Below are 15730 nucleotides of genomic sequence, written 5' to 3'. Positions count from 1 at the left end.
CCCTCCCCTCCCTGCCCGGGAAGAAGAAGAAGAACAAAAAAAGGGCACATCAGCTAAATCGCTGTGCACAGGGTTGGTGTTTAAAGAGCACCACGATGCGCAGCGTGTGACTTGTGTTTAAGATTCTGTACCTATATCCCATCGCCGGCGGGGTCGAGAAAGACCTTAACAGCTTAAACACTTGAGCCATTTATGCTTTTGTTGTATATAGTTTCTGCAACATAGACTACCTCTTCATAGACAACATAGACTTCCTCAAAACAGGAAGCTGTCATCTGATCCCCAGACCGGCAGGTTATTCGACCAAATCGTGATGCAGTGGTAACGAAAATGTATTTTAAAATATCTTTGTTCATTTTCATTTCTGCTAACCAGCTAGCTAGCTAGGCTTCTTCTAGTTGGATTTACAGTAGGCTGTATTTACGGGACTGCAGGCAAAGTGTCAGGGATCCGGTGGGACATCTGCTTCATTTTCTACTAATTTTCAGAGCTTCCAAAGTACAGACTCATAGGCAGAAGACAGGTCTTGAGAGACTATTTGCCGTACGAGTCAAATAGCAAAAATAGCCAATTGCATCACAACGTGTTGCAAGTCGCCCAAAATAGGCATGGCAGGGTTAATGCGGTAATTATAACCTCACCAGAAGGCAGGAGGTTTACGATGAGCGGAACAAATTAGGGCTAAAGTTGGGTTGGGAGTTCCTAGTCGTCGAGTCCCAGACACAGTGATGTAAGAGGGAGGGAGAAGTCAGGGCACTTCTGTCACAAACGCCACGCTCGCCACGGCGGTAAACAACGGCGCCATCTCCAGTGTGTGGACAACATTAAGAGATGCTTCAGACTCTGGGGGTGGACGTGCTAGGAGCTGGCAGCTAGCGCTGTGTAATCTCCTGTTATAGAGCCACTCAGATGTAACCGCAGTCAGTCGCCTGGATGCTTCTTTGGTAATGAAGGCCATCAATCAGTTACCTTTCACTTCACAAATAAATGGGGGAGAGAGAGAGAGAGCTGCTGACACACAGGACTCGCCTCGATGATTCTGCAACGTGAAAATACACATACACGTTGTGTATGCTCACACAAACACACACACACACATGTGCACATGCATGCACGCGCGTTCGTACTGCGCGCACATCCCTGGAATCGGTCCAACTTGCCTCTGGACTGTGTTACAGTAGCTCGTGGATGGATCAGATGGGCTGTCCATCGACGTGATGGATGGATTGAGACGGGGGAGTTGAGCTAATCTGATCTGAGGTCAGTGGTTAGAGAGTGAACTAATAATGAATACTGTACCCTACCATAGAGGGCAGCACGGGTCCATACAATTGGACCCGGTCCGAAAAGGGACCGGTGATATCTGAACCGAACCGCTACGGATCCGAGAAACATTCTAATTGGCTGCACCCGCCCCGGAAACGGCCCCGAAAGTTTTGGATCCGGTTCGAAACGGAGCCGAGAAGGATTTGACTGTTTGGAAACCGGTCCGACCAAAACAGTGCGGCGCCAATCCGATCCGATATAGATCCTGACCCATAGACATGACATGAGACTGCTCTCTATGAGCGACTGCACCCCGCCTCTCGAGACAGAGCAGCGGAGGGTTGCAAACTTGCATAGGCACATTAGCGCACCGACATTCTTACCAGAGCTGTTGACAATCACAACAAAACTGTCTTACATTTTTCCTCCGAGGTGGAAAGCTTGGTGACGCGAGGTTAGTCCCACATTGCTCGTTGCTTTGCGTTTCACCTTGCTCGCTCAAGGGGATCGCCATGATTGCATTAATATAGCCAGTGGTGTGTGTGTGTGTGTGTGTGTGTGTGTGTGTGTGTGTGTGTGTGTGTGTGTGTGTGTGTGTGTGTGTGTGTGTGTGTGTGTGTGTGTGTGTGTTGTGCGCTCGCTGTCGGTATTGGGGTGAGAGAGAGAGACAAAGCGAAAGAGAGAGGGAGACAGCGCTCTCGCTCATGTCGAGGTGCATGACGAGACCCAGCCCTTAGGCTTGCTGACTCTGTTCAACAGACAATATGGACTTTAGAATGTAATAATTACAACGCACGCATGTCTACTGTTGACACCTATTTTTAAAGTTGAAGGGTTTAATATATACAGCTCGGATCCTCACGGGTAATTTCGGGTAACTGCATTTCAGACGATCCGACCCAGACCTGCGGCAATTTGGAATGGATCCGACCCTGCCAGAGGGACAAGTCAATAGTATGGGCCCCCGGACTGGCTCGGTTCTCGGTTCGGCTCTCGGGTATTCGGTTCCGGATGGACCCGTGCTGCCCTCTAGCCTACCCACTCTTCTCTGATCTGAGGTCAGTAGTTGAAGAGTGAACTAATAATGAATACTGTACCCTACCCACCCTTCTCTGATCTGAGGTCAGTGGTTGGAGAGTGAACTAATAATGAATACTGTACCCTACCCACCCTTCTCTGATCTGAGGTCAGTGGTTGGAGAGTGAACTAATAATCAATACAATGAATGTACTCACCCTTCCTACTTCCACCAGGTTGGTCACCATGACGATGGCTGCCGTGTTCTCCTGCCAGACCATCCGCCAGAAGTCAAACACTGTTTCCTGCATTGGACCTGGATAGGCAAGAGAGAGATACATAATTGCGTGATTTGTTGGAGAGAAAAAATATGCATTTTGACGTAAACAGAGCATACACAATGGCAGTGCAGAGTTAAAGTAGTAGAAACTAGCAGAAAAACATTGGCAATGTATAAACTATTAACTATGGAAATAGCCCATACAGGCAGGCCATGATCCTGCATGGGTTCATACTGTACTGTCAACAAGGACAAATCGAAACCCCATTTCGTTTACTATTATAATGTGTCAGATATAAAACCTTTAAGGAGATTTATGTTGGATCAAATATGCTTAAAACACCCTGAATTCTTTCATCGTCCCAGTCCTTGGAAACTAACCAATCTACAGTCTGTGGAGTGAAAGATAATGGGGACTTTAAGCAACGACGGCTACGGCAGTCGGCTCCGGCAACCGGAAATGGATCAGTGCTCGAGAGTCGATACATAAACCTGCTTGCCGTCGCAGCCCTTTCTACTACGGAAGAACCTACACTTACATGTAGTGTCTACAACGCCATGTCATAACCATGTTTATTGAAATTATAGCTGTCATACATTTACACCGATTGCTCCAGCACCTTCCTCTTTCCACTGCTGATCATGTCCAGTGCATGTAAGAATTAAGCAATATCAGCAAGTTAGCTGATGCGCGACGGGGTGTTTATGTTTGACACACGCTGCATAGACGCGTCACCATGGGAACCAATGTCGCCGACGCCGACGGCTGTTTGCTTAACGATTGTGAGAGCTACGGCGATGGCGTACTTCCGCCTAGCGGAGCCGTCCTGAAAACCGTCGTTGCTTAAAGTCCCTAGTGTCTGATTTATACTGAGACGCGCACTGAAAATATCTCCGCGACACGTTGTGTGAGCTTGTAGGGCTGCTATTTTGGGTGCGACACCTAAAACCTAAAACTGGAGTATGAATAGGCCTTTAGGACGATCACACCGAGAGGCATCGTTGCAGGTGCAGACCCTTCAGAAACGCCTTGTGTGGCCTGAACGGCTAGGGTAGTGGTCCGGGCAACTAGGCTGCTGATGTAGCTGGACAGCGTGTCGCGGGTTCAACTCCCGATCCCAATCCCAACGACCTTCGCTGCGTGTCACTCCCCTTCTCTCTCTCCCCATTTCCTGTCAGTCTACTGTGATCTTAACTCATTTACTGCCAAGTTCAATCAAGCTCTTCACCAGCGAATGAATAGCTCCATCCGTTTCAATGTGAACAGAATTTAAAAAAAATCCATTTATCTCGGATTCTTTTCCCAGATTGCATTTAAAAAAATAAAAATAAAAGCGTGGTGCGCCTGTGGAGCAGGACTACATCATGCATATTTATAACCGAGTGATCGAATAATGAATCACACATGGAGCACATGTACGTTGTCTTGAGCCTAATACCAAAATTTTGCATTTGCCATCATCCCACCATTCCCACTGTACCGCATCTACCGGCATCAGAACAGGAGGGCGTGGTGCGACCCTACGCCTCGTGATGAAAAGACCAGAAAATGTTCACTTTTATGTACATCTAAAAATCGCTGGAAAAACGCAACGTGCAGTGTCAAGTGTTACAGACTTTATTGTACTCCACCAGGAGGATAGGACTGTGTGAGATGTTTGGCAAAATGTTTAGGAGTAATATAAACGTTTATTATGAGTAATATAAATGTTTTTTTGTTTGTTTGTTTTTTGCAACAATAAGTCTTCATTTTGTTGAGGAAATGCAGAGCCAGATCACTCATAGCATCTCTGATGATAGAATTCTGGATGAGCAGGACATTTTGAACGAAACGGGCCACTCCTGAAAACTTTGGAAGGCAATGTTTGCCAATCAGTGTAGAATCTGAGAAATCCAACAGACTCGTCTTGATCACATGACTACAGAGATCATGTGTACCGATTTGCGTGAGATTTGGATAAAATCTGATGAAAACATAAGCAATGTGTTTAGCAGAAATCGGCCTCATGGTGGCGCTATAACCGGCAGATGTGGAGGGATGCAGAGACAATGTTTTTCCATGGCCTCTAGGGAGTGTGCATACATAAGTTGTATACAGATTGATGCAGTTATAGCTAAAAACAGGAATTGGCCTGTTATAGCACCAGCATGAGGCTGATTTGGAAAAAAATGAGTGTCATGTCGTCCTCGGCCTAGTGGAAATGTGCGTGTATAATTTCACGGAAATTGCACACTGTGTTTGTGAGTTGTGGCATTTTGTTTGAAACGGACCAATCATGTGAGCTTTGGAATCCAATATTAGCCAATCAGGATGGAAGATGGGAAATGGTGCAGATCCGTGTTGATCACATGACTATGGAGATAGTGTATACCGAATTGTGTGATGTATGGATAAAATGTGTACGAGTAATCTACAGAAATGTGTTTTGCCTAAATCGGCCTCATGGTGGCGCTATAACAGGCTGTTGAAGAATATTTGGGGCAGAGGTTCGTCGTTGGCATCCAGGGAGTGTGTGTGCAAAGTTTGGCATGGATCAGGCCAACGTTGGCGGAGATTAGCTGGTAACGGACGGACGGAAGGAAGGAAGGAAGGACGGACGGACGGACACACACACGGACGGAGTGCAAAACATACTCTCTCCCCATGCCTTCGGCCTGGTGGAGACAATAATGTTGTAGCTGGTACACGTATGTGTTGCATTTAGTTATATGCTGTACACACTGTATCTGGCATACTGTTTCTTTGTTACTGTTTCACGTAGACGTAGCCTAAATTATTTTCTCACTCACTGCTTTGGCAATGTTCCGAATGTATAGCATGCCAATAAAGTATAGTTGAGAAATGGACAGTAGAGTAACATCAGCTTAATAAGCTATAATAATAATGCATTATTTCAGAAACTGGGCAGCAATGCAATTTATGGAGCTTTCTCCCCTATCTTTCCACTCTGGGCTGAGTATTTCAAACATTATTTTCCAATCAAGTCAAGTCAAATTATGCAATAATGTACTTGGAACAAAAACAGGCTCATCACAAAGTGCATTACAGAGCAATAAAATGCAAAAGTATGGATAAAAATCTGAAAGAACGAGCAATCAATTTAAGATATGAGATCGGGAAGTGTGCGTGTAATGTCCGTGCGTTTTTCTGCGTGTGTGTTTGTGCGGGCGTGCAATCCGTGCATGCGTGCGTGTGTGTGCGATGTTGCAAAGCTTGCAGTAATTACTGTATGTCTGGGGTCAGCTGCAACCTCTCCGGAGCGGCAGAGCTGACCAGCATGTCAAAAACAAATGAAGAGCCGTCCCTTCAGTCTGGCCCGTATTTAAAACTTCACGGAGCAATAACTACGAATTGATAGAAATCCAATTAATATTCTGTTTAATTCAAATAATTAATATTGTTCTTAATTAACTGGCAACGGCACGAAATTTATTTCTGACATATTAATTAGTGGGATGCAAATCCCCATGCATTCTGCATAGCTAATGCAAATTACTTTGAGCTGTGGAAAATCGCATTGGGGAGTGTGCACATGGGCACGTGCGTGTATACTGTGCACATGTACGCACACACACACACACACACACACACACACACACACACACGTGCGCATGCGCACGCACACACAACTCCCGCAATCTTTTGCACACTAAATCTGTCATCACAGAGCTGTTGTGTGGACGATATATCGTCTCTGTCGGGTGGAAACCTCATATGTCCAAAACTTTTCAGGGTTCAAATTCAAAAATAGCAAAAGTAGCAGATCTTCTCCAAGCTCAAAACATTTCGAGCTTGTAGAGCTGCTACTGTTGTGACACTTTTGTGTGACGCTGTGGTATAATCAAGTAGGATGCTGAATTGTGAACAGGTCTAGCAAAATGGTCCTCAACTCGCCTATAATGAAAAGGGAGAAAATCGCTAAATAAACTTGATTTTCTTTTTTGTGTGATTTTCGTTTTTTTCATATTAACACAGTTTGAATGTTGAAGAAGGTTTTCATTCCAACAGATTATTGATTTGGGTAAATTAAATGTATACATTTATAAGTCAAAGTAGGCTTGTTTTTGCGGTAATTTTACCTCTGTTCCGAGATTTGCATGTAAGCTTTCGATTGGTCTTTGGAATGTCTTTGTCCTCTGGTTTCACGCTCCGAGCACTGCCCATTAGCGTGCTTGTTTGTTTGTAAACACAGAATTCTTCAACATGGCTATAGTATGGAGGCACATTTGGGATTTTATAGCTACGGTGGAACGTGGAAGTAACTCTTTTAGTGTCTCTCGGCTGGAGATAAATGTGACTCATTGTGAACTCATCGCGGGGGTGGCAACTGTTGAGGACAGCTGAAAAACTATTTTCTTTGTCCTTTTTTATTTTTCTGTCTAAAATAATCTGAAGCTATATTATTATTCATGTCATGTTAGAGCAGGTCTGAAATAAATGTCAGAGCTGATATCGAGCTAAAAAAGCCTTTTTGTACACAATCGTTTTGGAAGATAATACTAGTCTTTTACTAACTGGCGGAAATGGCTTCCTATTTCCAATAGCAGAAGAAGAAGACTCGAATGAATTTAATGTAAACATTGTAACATTATGTCACCATAACGTGGTTATTATTAGTTGCTTTGGAATGTACCTGCCATGAAAATTGAGGTCATAATAACGCAGATCGCATCGATATGTAATATAGCGCGATAATGTACTTGTTTTAGCTACAGGATTGATATCAATATATTAGCTAAATGTAGCTAACGGCTATCGTTGCGGGGTTGCCAGTTTGAAAAAACACAAAAAGTTAGAATATGGAGATAAGAGGTTTCTGCCCAACAGCGACGATATGAAACTCTGGTCCTAATTATCCTCAGCTTGCCTTTGACTGCCTTTCACTGATATTTACTGTAGACAGTTTGGTTTATCCCATGTTCAGTTCCATGACCCCTGGGGTCCCATATAGCTGTTCAGTTCCATGACCCCTGGGGTCCCATATAGCTGTAAACCACTACATCGCTTGACTACCGGTATATACTTTGTTGTATGACGAATAGTGAAAATATCCAGCCTACAACATCACAACGCAGCTTGTAGATCTGCTCAAAAGAAAAATCTTTGTATTTATTTTTATTGTTTTGACATAAAGGATATATTATATTTCCCCTAAAATGACATGCAAGGTTTAAAGTGTATGAAACCCATTGTGTGTTGCATTGTATGTGTCACTGAGACAGATTAAGTTAACTTCAAACTACAAACACACAATTTGTCTGAAGTTGTCAATAATCAACACTCCAGATTTGTGTGTGTGTGTGTGTGTGTGTGTGTGTGTGTGTGTGTGTGTGTGTGTGTGTGTGTGTGTGTGTGTGTGTGTGTGTGTGTGTGTGTGTGTGTGTGTGTGGGGGGGGGTGGTTATGGGTCTATCTTTTCACTTTTAAGAACTAAAGTCTCGTTTTAGTTCTCCTACTGACAGAAAAATGATCAAGGCCGTCAAAAGTACATCCACAGCACGGAATATTGAAGGGGTCTTATTTCCAAAAAACTGAAGCGTTTTTACAAGGTTGAATCGCTTGTATTTTTGAAACACTTCTAGCAAGGACTTTCTGTCAGCACCCCCACCAACCGCCCACCCCCACCACCAAACAAGTTGGGATGTATAACAGTTGGTCGTCAAACTCCTCAATATCCTCTCCATCTCCGCTTGCTCATTGTTCCTCTGCCAGCCGTTTCCATGTGGCAGGTCTCCATTTTCCTCTGTAAGGAACTCAATCTCCAATTGCAATCTCCTCTGCTCTCTCCAGCAAGTCCCCAACCTGATTGAGCCACCCACTCTGCTGCCTTCCACAAACCAACAACACCAGTCCCCCCCGAGGGAGGACGCACGCTGCTCTCACAAGTTTTGGGAGAAGGGAGTCTGGGAGTACGGGACAGCTGGTGTGTAGGACTGCAATACCACACAACACTTTAAATCAGTCCAATCAGAGACTGCTTGCCAGGATGGGGAGGGGGGGGATAGATAGACAGAGACAGAGAGAGAGAGAGAGAGAGAGAGAGAGAGAGAGAGAGAGAGAGAGAGAGACAGACAGACAGACAGACAGACAGACAGACAGACAGACAGACAGACAGACAGACAGACAGACAGACAGACAGACAGACAGACAGACAGACAGACAGACGATATTGCGTGTAGGAGGGGAGAATACTGTATGTGAGTGGGAGATATTGTAATGTGCAGAGGAAAGAGCTAGAGTAAAACACATCATGATGCCAAGTGCAAGTACTATAAGCGTAGTAGACCCCACAAGTAAACATGACACTGAGAATCCTGTTCAAATGATTGACAGCTTGGTTAGCGAGGGAAGTATACAGGGGACCAAAAAAGAGAGGATATTTTTAAAACGAATAATCTTGCAAATAAGTCTGTCAAATGGAAGAGAGCCGAGTTAGAGGATGGAGATCGCAGGAGATAGAGGCCCTGAACCCCAACAGTGAGAAAGGAGATACAGCATAGCACTCATTAAATAAGGGCTGGTAGAGTGTAAATGAAGGAGACTGCACTCAACACAGTGTGATTTTGATAAAGAGCCTATTTGTTATACCTTTGGCATTTTGCTACAGTTTAGCATTGGGAAATAGCTTGAGAGGTTATTGGATGGGGAAGTTGGGTTGTTCAATCCACATCAAATATGGAATGAAGTACAAATAATGTACAAACCAGTGTATCAGTAACACTGATGCTGTATAGCTCTCTCCTTGTGGAAGGGAAGGGATTAAGAGCTTGCCTCAGGAATTGCACTGACTTTGTGGCAACAATATCAAACTACATGATTATACATCACTGCTGTTGAGAGGAAACCTTGTATGTCCAAAACCGACATTTGAACATACTAGAAATCTACAAGCGTACAAATCCACAAGCTCACGATCAAAAACGGATCGTGATTGAGCTGTGATTGTGATTCATTTACGAGAAAACATAAAAAAGTTGAAATGTGGAGTTACTTTCCTGGCGACTTCAAATTCGACACAAAATTCGACACAAATTCCACACCTCCACAGGGAGTGCAGTGCCCGGTGTCGAGTCGGTCGGACCCACGGTTGTCCAGAACCGCAATCAAATCATCGCTATGGGGTGATCAGCCAATCATCAGCCAATCTTTGTGTGTCAGGAGTGATACTGGCTGTGGACTTTTATAGAACTTGTGGAAATGAAGCTGGGGGGCACGGTGGCACAGTCGGTAGTGCTGTCGCCTCACAGCTAGAAGGTCCTGGGTTCAATTCCTGCAGAGGATGCTATATGTGCTCTGGGGGCGTGTTCTCTCCTCCGCGTCATCAGTACTCTAGGTGGGTTTGGCGAAAGGGCCATTCTGTGTGGAGTTTGCATGTTCTCCCCGTGTCCCCTAGGGTAGGACAGTAGCCTCACAAAATACATGCAGTAATCCTGGTCTCTATACTGCATCCCCCTGGCCAGCCGGGGCGCCTGACGGAGGGGAAATGAACTGGTTGGAATAACGTGTTCCTTCCACGTGCTACGTCCTACCGGGGAAGCTCCTCCCTCTCAGGTGATAAAGGGGCCTGCTCATTCCTCACTCATGCATTGAAGGATACATGAGCTCAGTTCGAGGCTCTCCCCACGTTGACAGAGGGAGAGTAGCGCCCAGGATCACAGCTCAGGTAATTGGCACTGGGTGAAAAATGGGTTACAAAACCGTGGGATAATAATTTATTTAAAAATAAAGTGAATAAGCATACTTAAGAAAGTAGGTGCCATGTGTGTGAATAAACATAAAGCATACTTATTCAAAAACGTGAATAAGTCAGTGATGTTGATTTCTGGTGGCCCAATTATGGAGTGGTGGTTCGGAGCTTGGCTGGGGAGTTGTCCTGAACTCGTGGTGACAGACAGACACCATGAAGAAAATGCACAACTCATTAAATAGGGATCTAGGACGTGTTCTACACAGCAGACAGCACAATTTTACTAGGGAACAACTAGGGAACCAAACAAATCTAAAATAGGTTGCCACAAAATGTATCCTCCCTGTCAGGCAGAAACCTTATGTTTTTTGAACTTTTTTCATAAATTAATATCCACTTTTATTATAGTTCCGCACATTACAGTGTCATACAAAACCTGCAAAAACATTAGATCTACAAGCTCACAGCGCATCACAACATGTTCGGAATTTATAGATTTGTGCAACGTTTACAAAAACTTGCACATTAAAAAAAGCCAGTAATTCCATGCCTAATAGTGAATAGTTGTAACCTGACTACGCCAGATGGAAGTCGCTTGCTTCACAACGTACTTCCATCTGGGATCTCTGTAGCCCTATTGCTGAAGAAGGCTGTCCCTTTTTTCAAGCTTCTTGGCAGGTGATTAGATGGGATCGACTAACTCCAACCAATCATATTGATGTGTCTACATGACATATAGTAGCTGTGTCAACAGGAAAGTAAACACTAGCCCGGCAAACGAAAAAAGTGTTAATGAAAGCCTGATAGCATTAGGTTTAAGACTTAAAATTAACTTAACAATTTTCCAATTTTAAGGTCAATTGCAACAGGCTTTTCTCGATGACCACACCCGGTCTCGTCAAGATCGTGCCCGTAGCTGCCGCTAATTGGTTCGACTGGGCACGGTTCGATTTCAATGCCAATCTCTGAGCAATCCCAGATCAAGGCTGTATTGTGAACTTGTATACTCAATACCGCCCCATTTGGCGGAGTCAGCCCCAACTTTTTCAAAGTAGCCTGCGCCACCATGAGGCCCATTTATTGCAACCATTCCTACAGATTTTTCCAAACCTCACAGTCACAGAGGTGGTGGTGGTGGCTGGTTTTTATTAATATTTAACCAATGAAAAGTTTTAATTAGAGCTTATTATAATTAATAACTTTCATCCTTTGAAAGGTTCTTTTTCCATTTCCAGTGTTTGGGCATACAAGCATTCTGCCAGACAGCGACAATATGTGGAGTTGATAAGGTCTTATCTTTCTGAGGCGTAGTTAACCATGGGTCATTAGAAAGAGGTTTAAAAATCTGGGATTTTACGAGCTTGTGGTGACAGACAAAGAAAGGAAGTACCACGTGTTATCAAATAGAGATCTAACTAAACAGAAACCGTGTACCTAACTCATATGCAATGTTGCTAATCTTTTCTTGAGGAAAGCGACTTGATTCTGGGAGTGTTCTTATCTTGAGACAAACGGCAAGCTACTATTGTTATCAAATAGGGATCTGAGAACAAAGCGAACAGAATCCTAAAAATTATAATTCAAAAACACAATCTTGATAAAGAGCCTTTTTGAGGTCCTTCTTAGAAAGTTGCAAAGGCTTTAACTACAGTATACAATAGTATAGAGAAGAGGCTGGAAACTTGATTGGTTGAATAATTTTGCATCCCTAACGAGGTGTACAATGCTGCTGATGAGAGGCATTTCTGGTTCATGCAGGTCTTTTACACGTGGCTGGTTTAAAAAAGATGATAGAAGTGGCAGTGAGCCATAGAAACAATGATAGTGATCAAATTGATTGAAGTTCAAATTAACACGCACTCTTGATGGGGATTGGGGAGCCTTTCTGAGACCCTCATCATTCTACTGTAAAATGGACTAAACTCTGTCTGTCCGTCGTCCTTCCATCCTCGTCCCATCTCAGTGGGCGGTCTACCCGAACTTTCACACTGGCACTGCCCACAGTCGCTCTGGATTAATCCATTTAGACCTGAGGCCGTCAGGCTGATGAGATCAGTAGTTGCGGTTGCAGTCCCACAGCCCGAACGCACAGTGGGGAAAATGCAGGTAAGGACTAGTATGAGTTGACAACAGCTTAGTTTAATTAATTTACATGAAAAAGATGTCAGCTTAATTGTCACATCACAGGTTGACAAAAGTGCACTTCCAACGCAGGTGCCATTCAGATAAAGTTGCCCTGTCATACCCTCAACTACAGATTTCATAACTGCATGTAGCTCATGTTAAAGAAGCTCTGTTATGACTCTGAGCACGAGAGATTTAACTTCTCCAAGTCGACCCTTGGACAAGTTATACAACACGGGATACAACATTATAGGCGAAGTTGTTGAAAAGTTGTGAGTTTGTCATATATATCACGTGAGAGCAAAGATTCAACGTTTGCACTGCTTAGGGTACACGGGTCTGGTTGGAGGGCTTCGGAGGTGTTCTAGCTACACTTCAGAGGAAAAAGAGCACCTCTCAGAGTGGCACAGCCAGGCAGCTGTCAGAGAGCGGGCGCTGGCTGGCTGGCTGGCACGGCACTGCTGCTGCCGACAACCACGCTGTGTTCTGGGACCCGGCCCGGGCTCCTCCTCACTATACTGAGGAGGGTGACAGCTGTAGAATTCCCACAGACAGACAGCGGTGCTGTAGAAGCTACTGATCAACGTGTGACAGAGCACAGGCAGGCAGGCACGCACACGCACGCACACACAGACACGCACAGACACAGACACAGACACAGACACGCACGCACGCACGCACGCACGCACGCACGCACGCACGCACGCACGCACGCACGCACGCACGCACGCACGCACGCACGCACGCACGCACGCACGCACGCACACACACACACACACACACACACACACACACACACACACACACACACACACACACACACACACACACACACACACACACACACACACACACACACACACGCGGTTCCTGTCCTTCCTCATCCATTAATATTACATGCAGTAGCCCCTGGTACTATGTATACTCACTCATCATTGATTTGCTCTCACCCACTATTCTCTCACTCACTATTCTCTCTCTCTATCTCTGTCCCTCTCTCCGTCTCTGTCTCTCTCCTGGTGAGCTGGGAGATGTTACCTGTACGGTAAATTACCAAACTGGTGACATTTAGCACCCAGGGTGTCCGGGGCGTAGGAAGGAGGGTGTTGAGGCGATGGCATCAACGAGCATCTGATCTGGCGGAGAGGAGGGGAAGCCTGATGAAATCCAGCCCTGCTTCCGACTCATGAATATGTCCCAGATCACCGGGTGGTGATGGCGGCAAGCCGAGGCACGTTGATCAGAGGCAGTTTGTACGCCCACCACGACGTAATTCAACCGCCTCCGCTGACAGCTCCCAGAGACGGATCCGTAGATAGAACACAGAAAGGCTCTGGCTGCTGGTAGTGGTGGGGGGGGCTGACAAGGTGGTGGTTAAAACCACCTGGGAGGTTGGGTGACTGGGTTCGACTGCCGTCACAATCAGCTTAGCGGGTGAGCCGGCGTCGTACAGAAGTGGGGTTGTTTTGGCGCGCCGGCGGTGCAGCGTGGCACCGCGGATAACAGAGAGAGAGAGGGAGCGGGCGACCTAGATAATGACGAGCAGGTTGGCTCCGTGCGATGAGGCTTTTATGGACTGACAGCTGTTTCAACCTGCCACCGTCACCTTGAACGGCGCAAAGGGACTTCTTAATAAACCCGCGGCTAACGAATGCCGTTGTGCTTTATGGTGGAAAGAGAATGGGGACAATGTTATATCCTGCACGTCATCTGCCATATTGAAAAGTGCCCTTCCCACCGTCCCAACACCACAGTCTGTGCCACTGTCACCCTTTGAAATTACGTCAGAGATTTTTTAGTTCATCAGCACTATTACGGCAAATAGAGGCTTCTTCGTTTATTTGCCTGTTGTTTATACAAAGTTAGGTAGCGGCTTTTGGGGGTAAAAACAAAAAATGCTGCTGGAATATACTGTGTACAATATACCAAGATTATATTCACATTTTTTGATGCTCTCGAATCTATTTTATTGTTTTTTTATCATTATTCTACTGTTATTATCTATGCTGCTGCATTGTCTGAAGGAAGCCAAACCAAAATAAGTGTTACTCTGATACCTGTCCTGTACACAAGATGTAACAATAAAGCACAACCTTGAATCTTACCGTTCTATGAGTGTGTCACTCACTTGATTGCTGATATCTAACTAATAATTTAGCGATCGCTCGCCCGCTGTCTATTTTGCTCGGTCGCTGTCTCTCCGTCCACTTCCGGGTCACCATCTATTTTGCTCGGTCGCTGTCTGTCCATCCACACTTTTCCGCGTAACAGACCCACACGGACAGCGACCGAGCAAAATAGACAGCGGGCGAGCGATTGCTAAATTATTAGATTACCCACACAGAACATCATTTGCTGTTCATATATTCAGAACGGGTAAGGACTAGTAGGTAAATAAAAAATCACACCCGTGTGAACTGAGTGGTGTAAGGTATTATATAGCCTGATCAGCTGTGGTCTGACGTAATGTCTGACGTAATGAAATCACACCCGTGTGAACTGAGTGACCATAGCAACCATGATAATTTATTTGGTACGAACAAACACGTGGACATGTAAACTAACAAAGCCAGTTGTTGGAGTGGTTTACACCACTCAATAAAAACATACTTTACCAAGGGGAAAAAGACAACTTCCTACAACAACTGCCACTGTGCAGGTGCAATGTTCATGCTCAGGTGTATACAGTAGTTTGTCTGAGACGGGTCTGTGTCTGTCTGTCTGTCTGTCTGTCTGTCTGTCTGTCTGCCTGCCTGTCTGTCTAAACCCCCCCCGGCCCTTCCCTGTGCTTCATTGTCAGCAGACTGGAGGAGCCTTCGTCTTCCTGAATTCCTGTCAGGCTGCCGAGGATGATGATGAATTATAAAAGGGGCCCCGCTCCGCTCTGCTCTCTCTCCTGGAGAATACAGATGTTTCACCACCACACACATTCTACCTCCTACTTCTTTCTGGGCAGATTCCCGACTGCCACTGTGAAATCCAGAGTGTCAGCGTAACTCCGACTAGTGGATAGATGTGAATTAAACGGACCCTTTTGGGTCCACTTGGTTCCCCTGGGTTCAACTCATCGGAGTTACCGGTACGTTCACCCTCGTGATTTTACAGTGTAGTCTGTCTGTCTGTCTGTCTGTCTGTCTGTCTGTCTGTCTGTCTGTCTGTCTGTCCCACTCTCTCCATCTCTCCCTTTCTCTCACTGTCTGCCCCCCCCCACCTCCCTCTCTCTCTCTCTCTCTCTCTCTCTCTCTCTCTCTCTCTCTCTCTCTCTCTCCCCCGTGCACTCCGATACAATCGATGGAAAGTGAGGACTTATTATGCGAACTCAATGAGAAAACAGGGGCTAATTAACTTGAATGGAA

The 15730-nt window shown here is 45.3% G+C and overlaps 1 protein-coding gene across 12 annotated transcripts in view; it reads right to left on the bottom strand.

The window, feature by feature from the left end:
* Positions 1–15730, bottom strand: part of LOC306912365 (receptor-type tyrosine-protein phosphatase mu) — a 236320-nt gene that overhangs the window by 25916 nt on the left and 194674 nt on the right. For all 12 annotated transcript variants that reach the window (XM_079488525.1, XM_079488531.1, XM_079488529.1 and 9 more), the window contains one exon: positions 2502–2599. In XM_079488525.1, the coding sequence (XP_079344651.1) occupies positions 2502–2599 (98 nt within the window). The remainder of the gene's footprint in view (positions 1–2501; positions 2600–15730) is intronic.

Source organism: Electrona antarctica (genome assembly GCF_951216825.1).
Source record: "Electrona antarctica genome assembly, chromosome: 19".
NCBI classification, from domain to species: Eukaryota; Metazoa; Chordata; class Actinopteri; order Myctophiformes; family Myctophidae; genus Electrona; species Electrona antarctica.
Note: the sequence above shows the minus strand (reverse complement) of the source record. Positions and strands in the feature narration are given on the sequence as shown.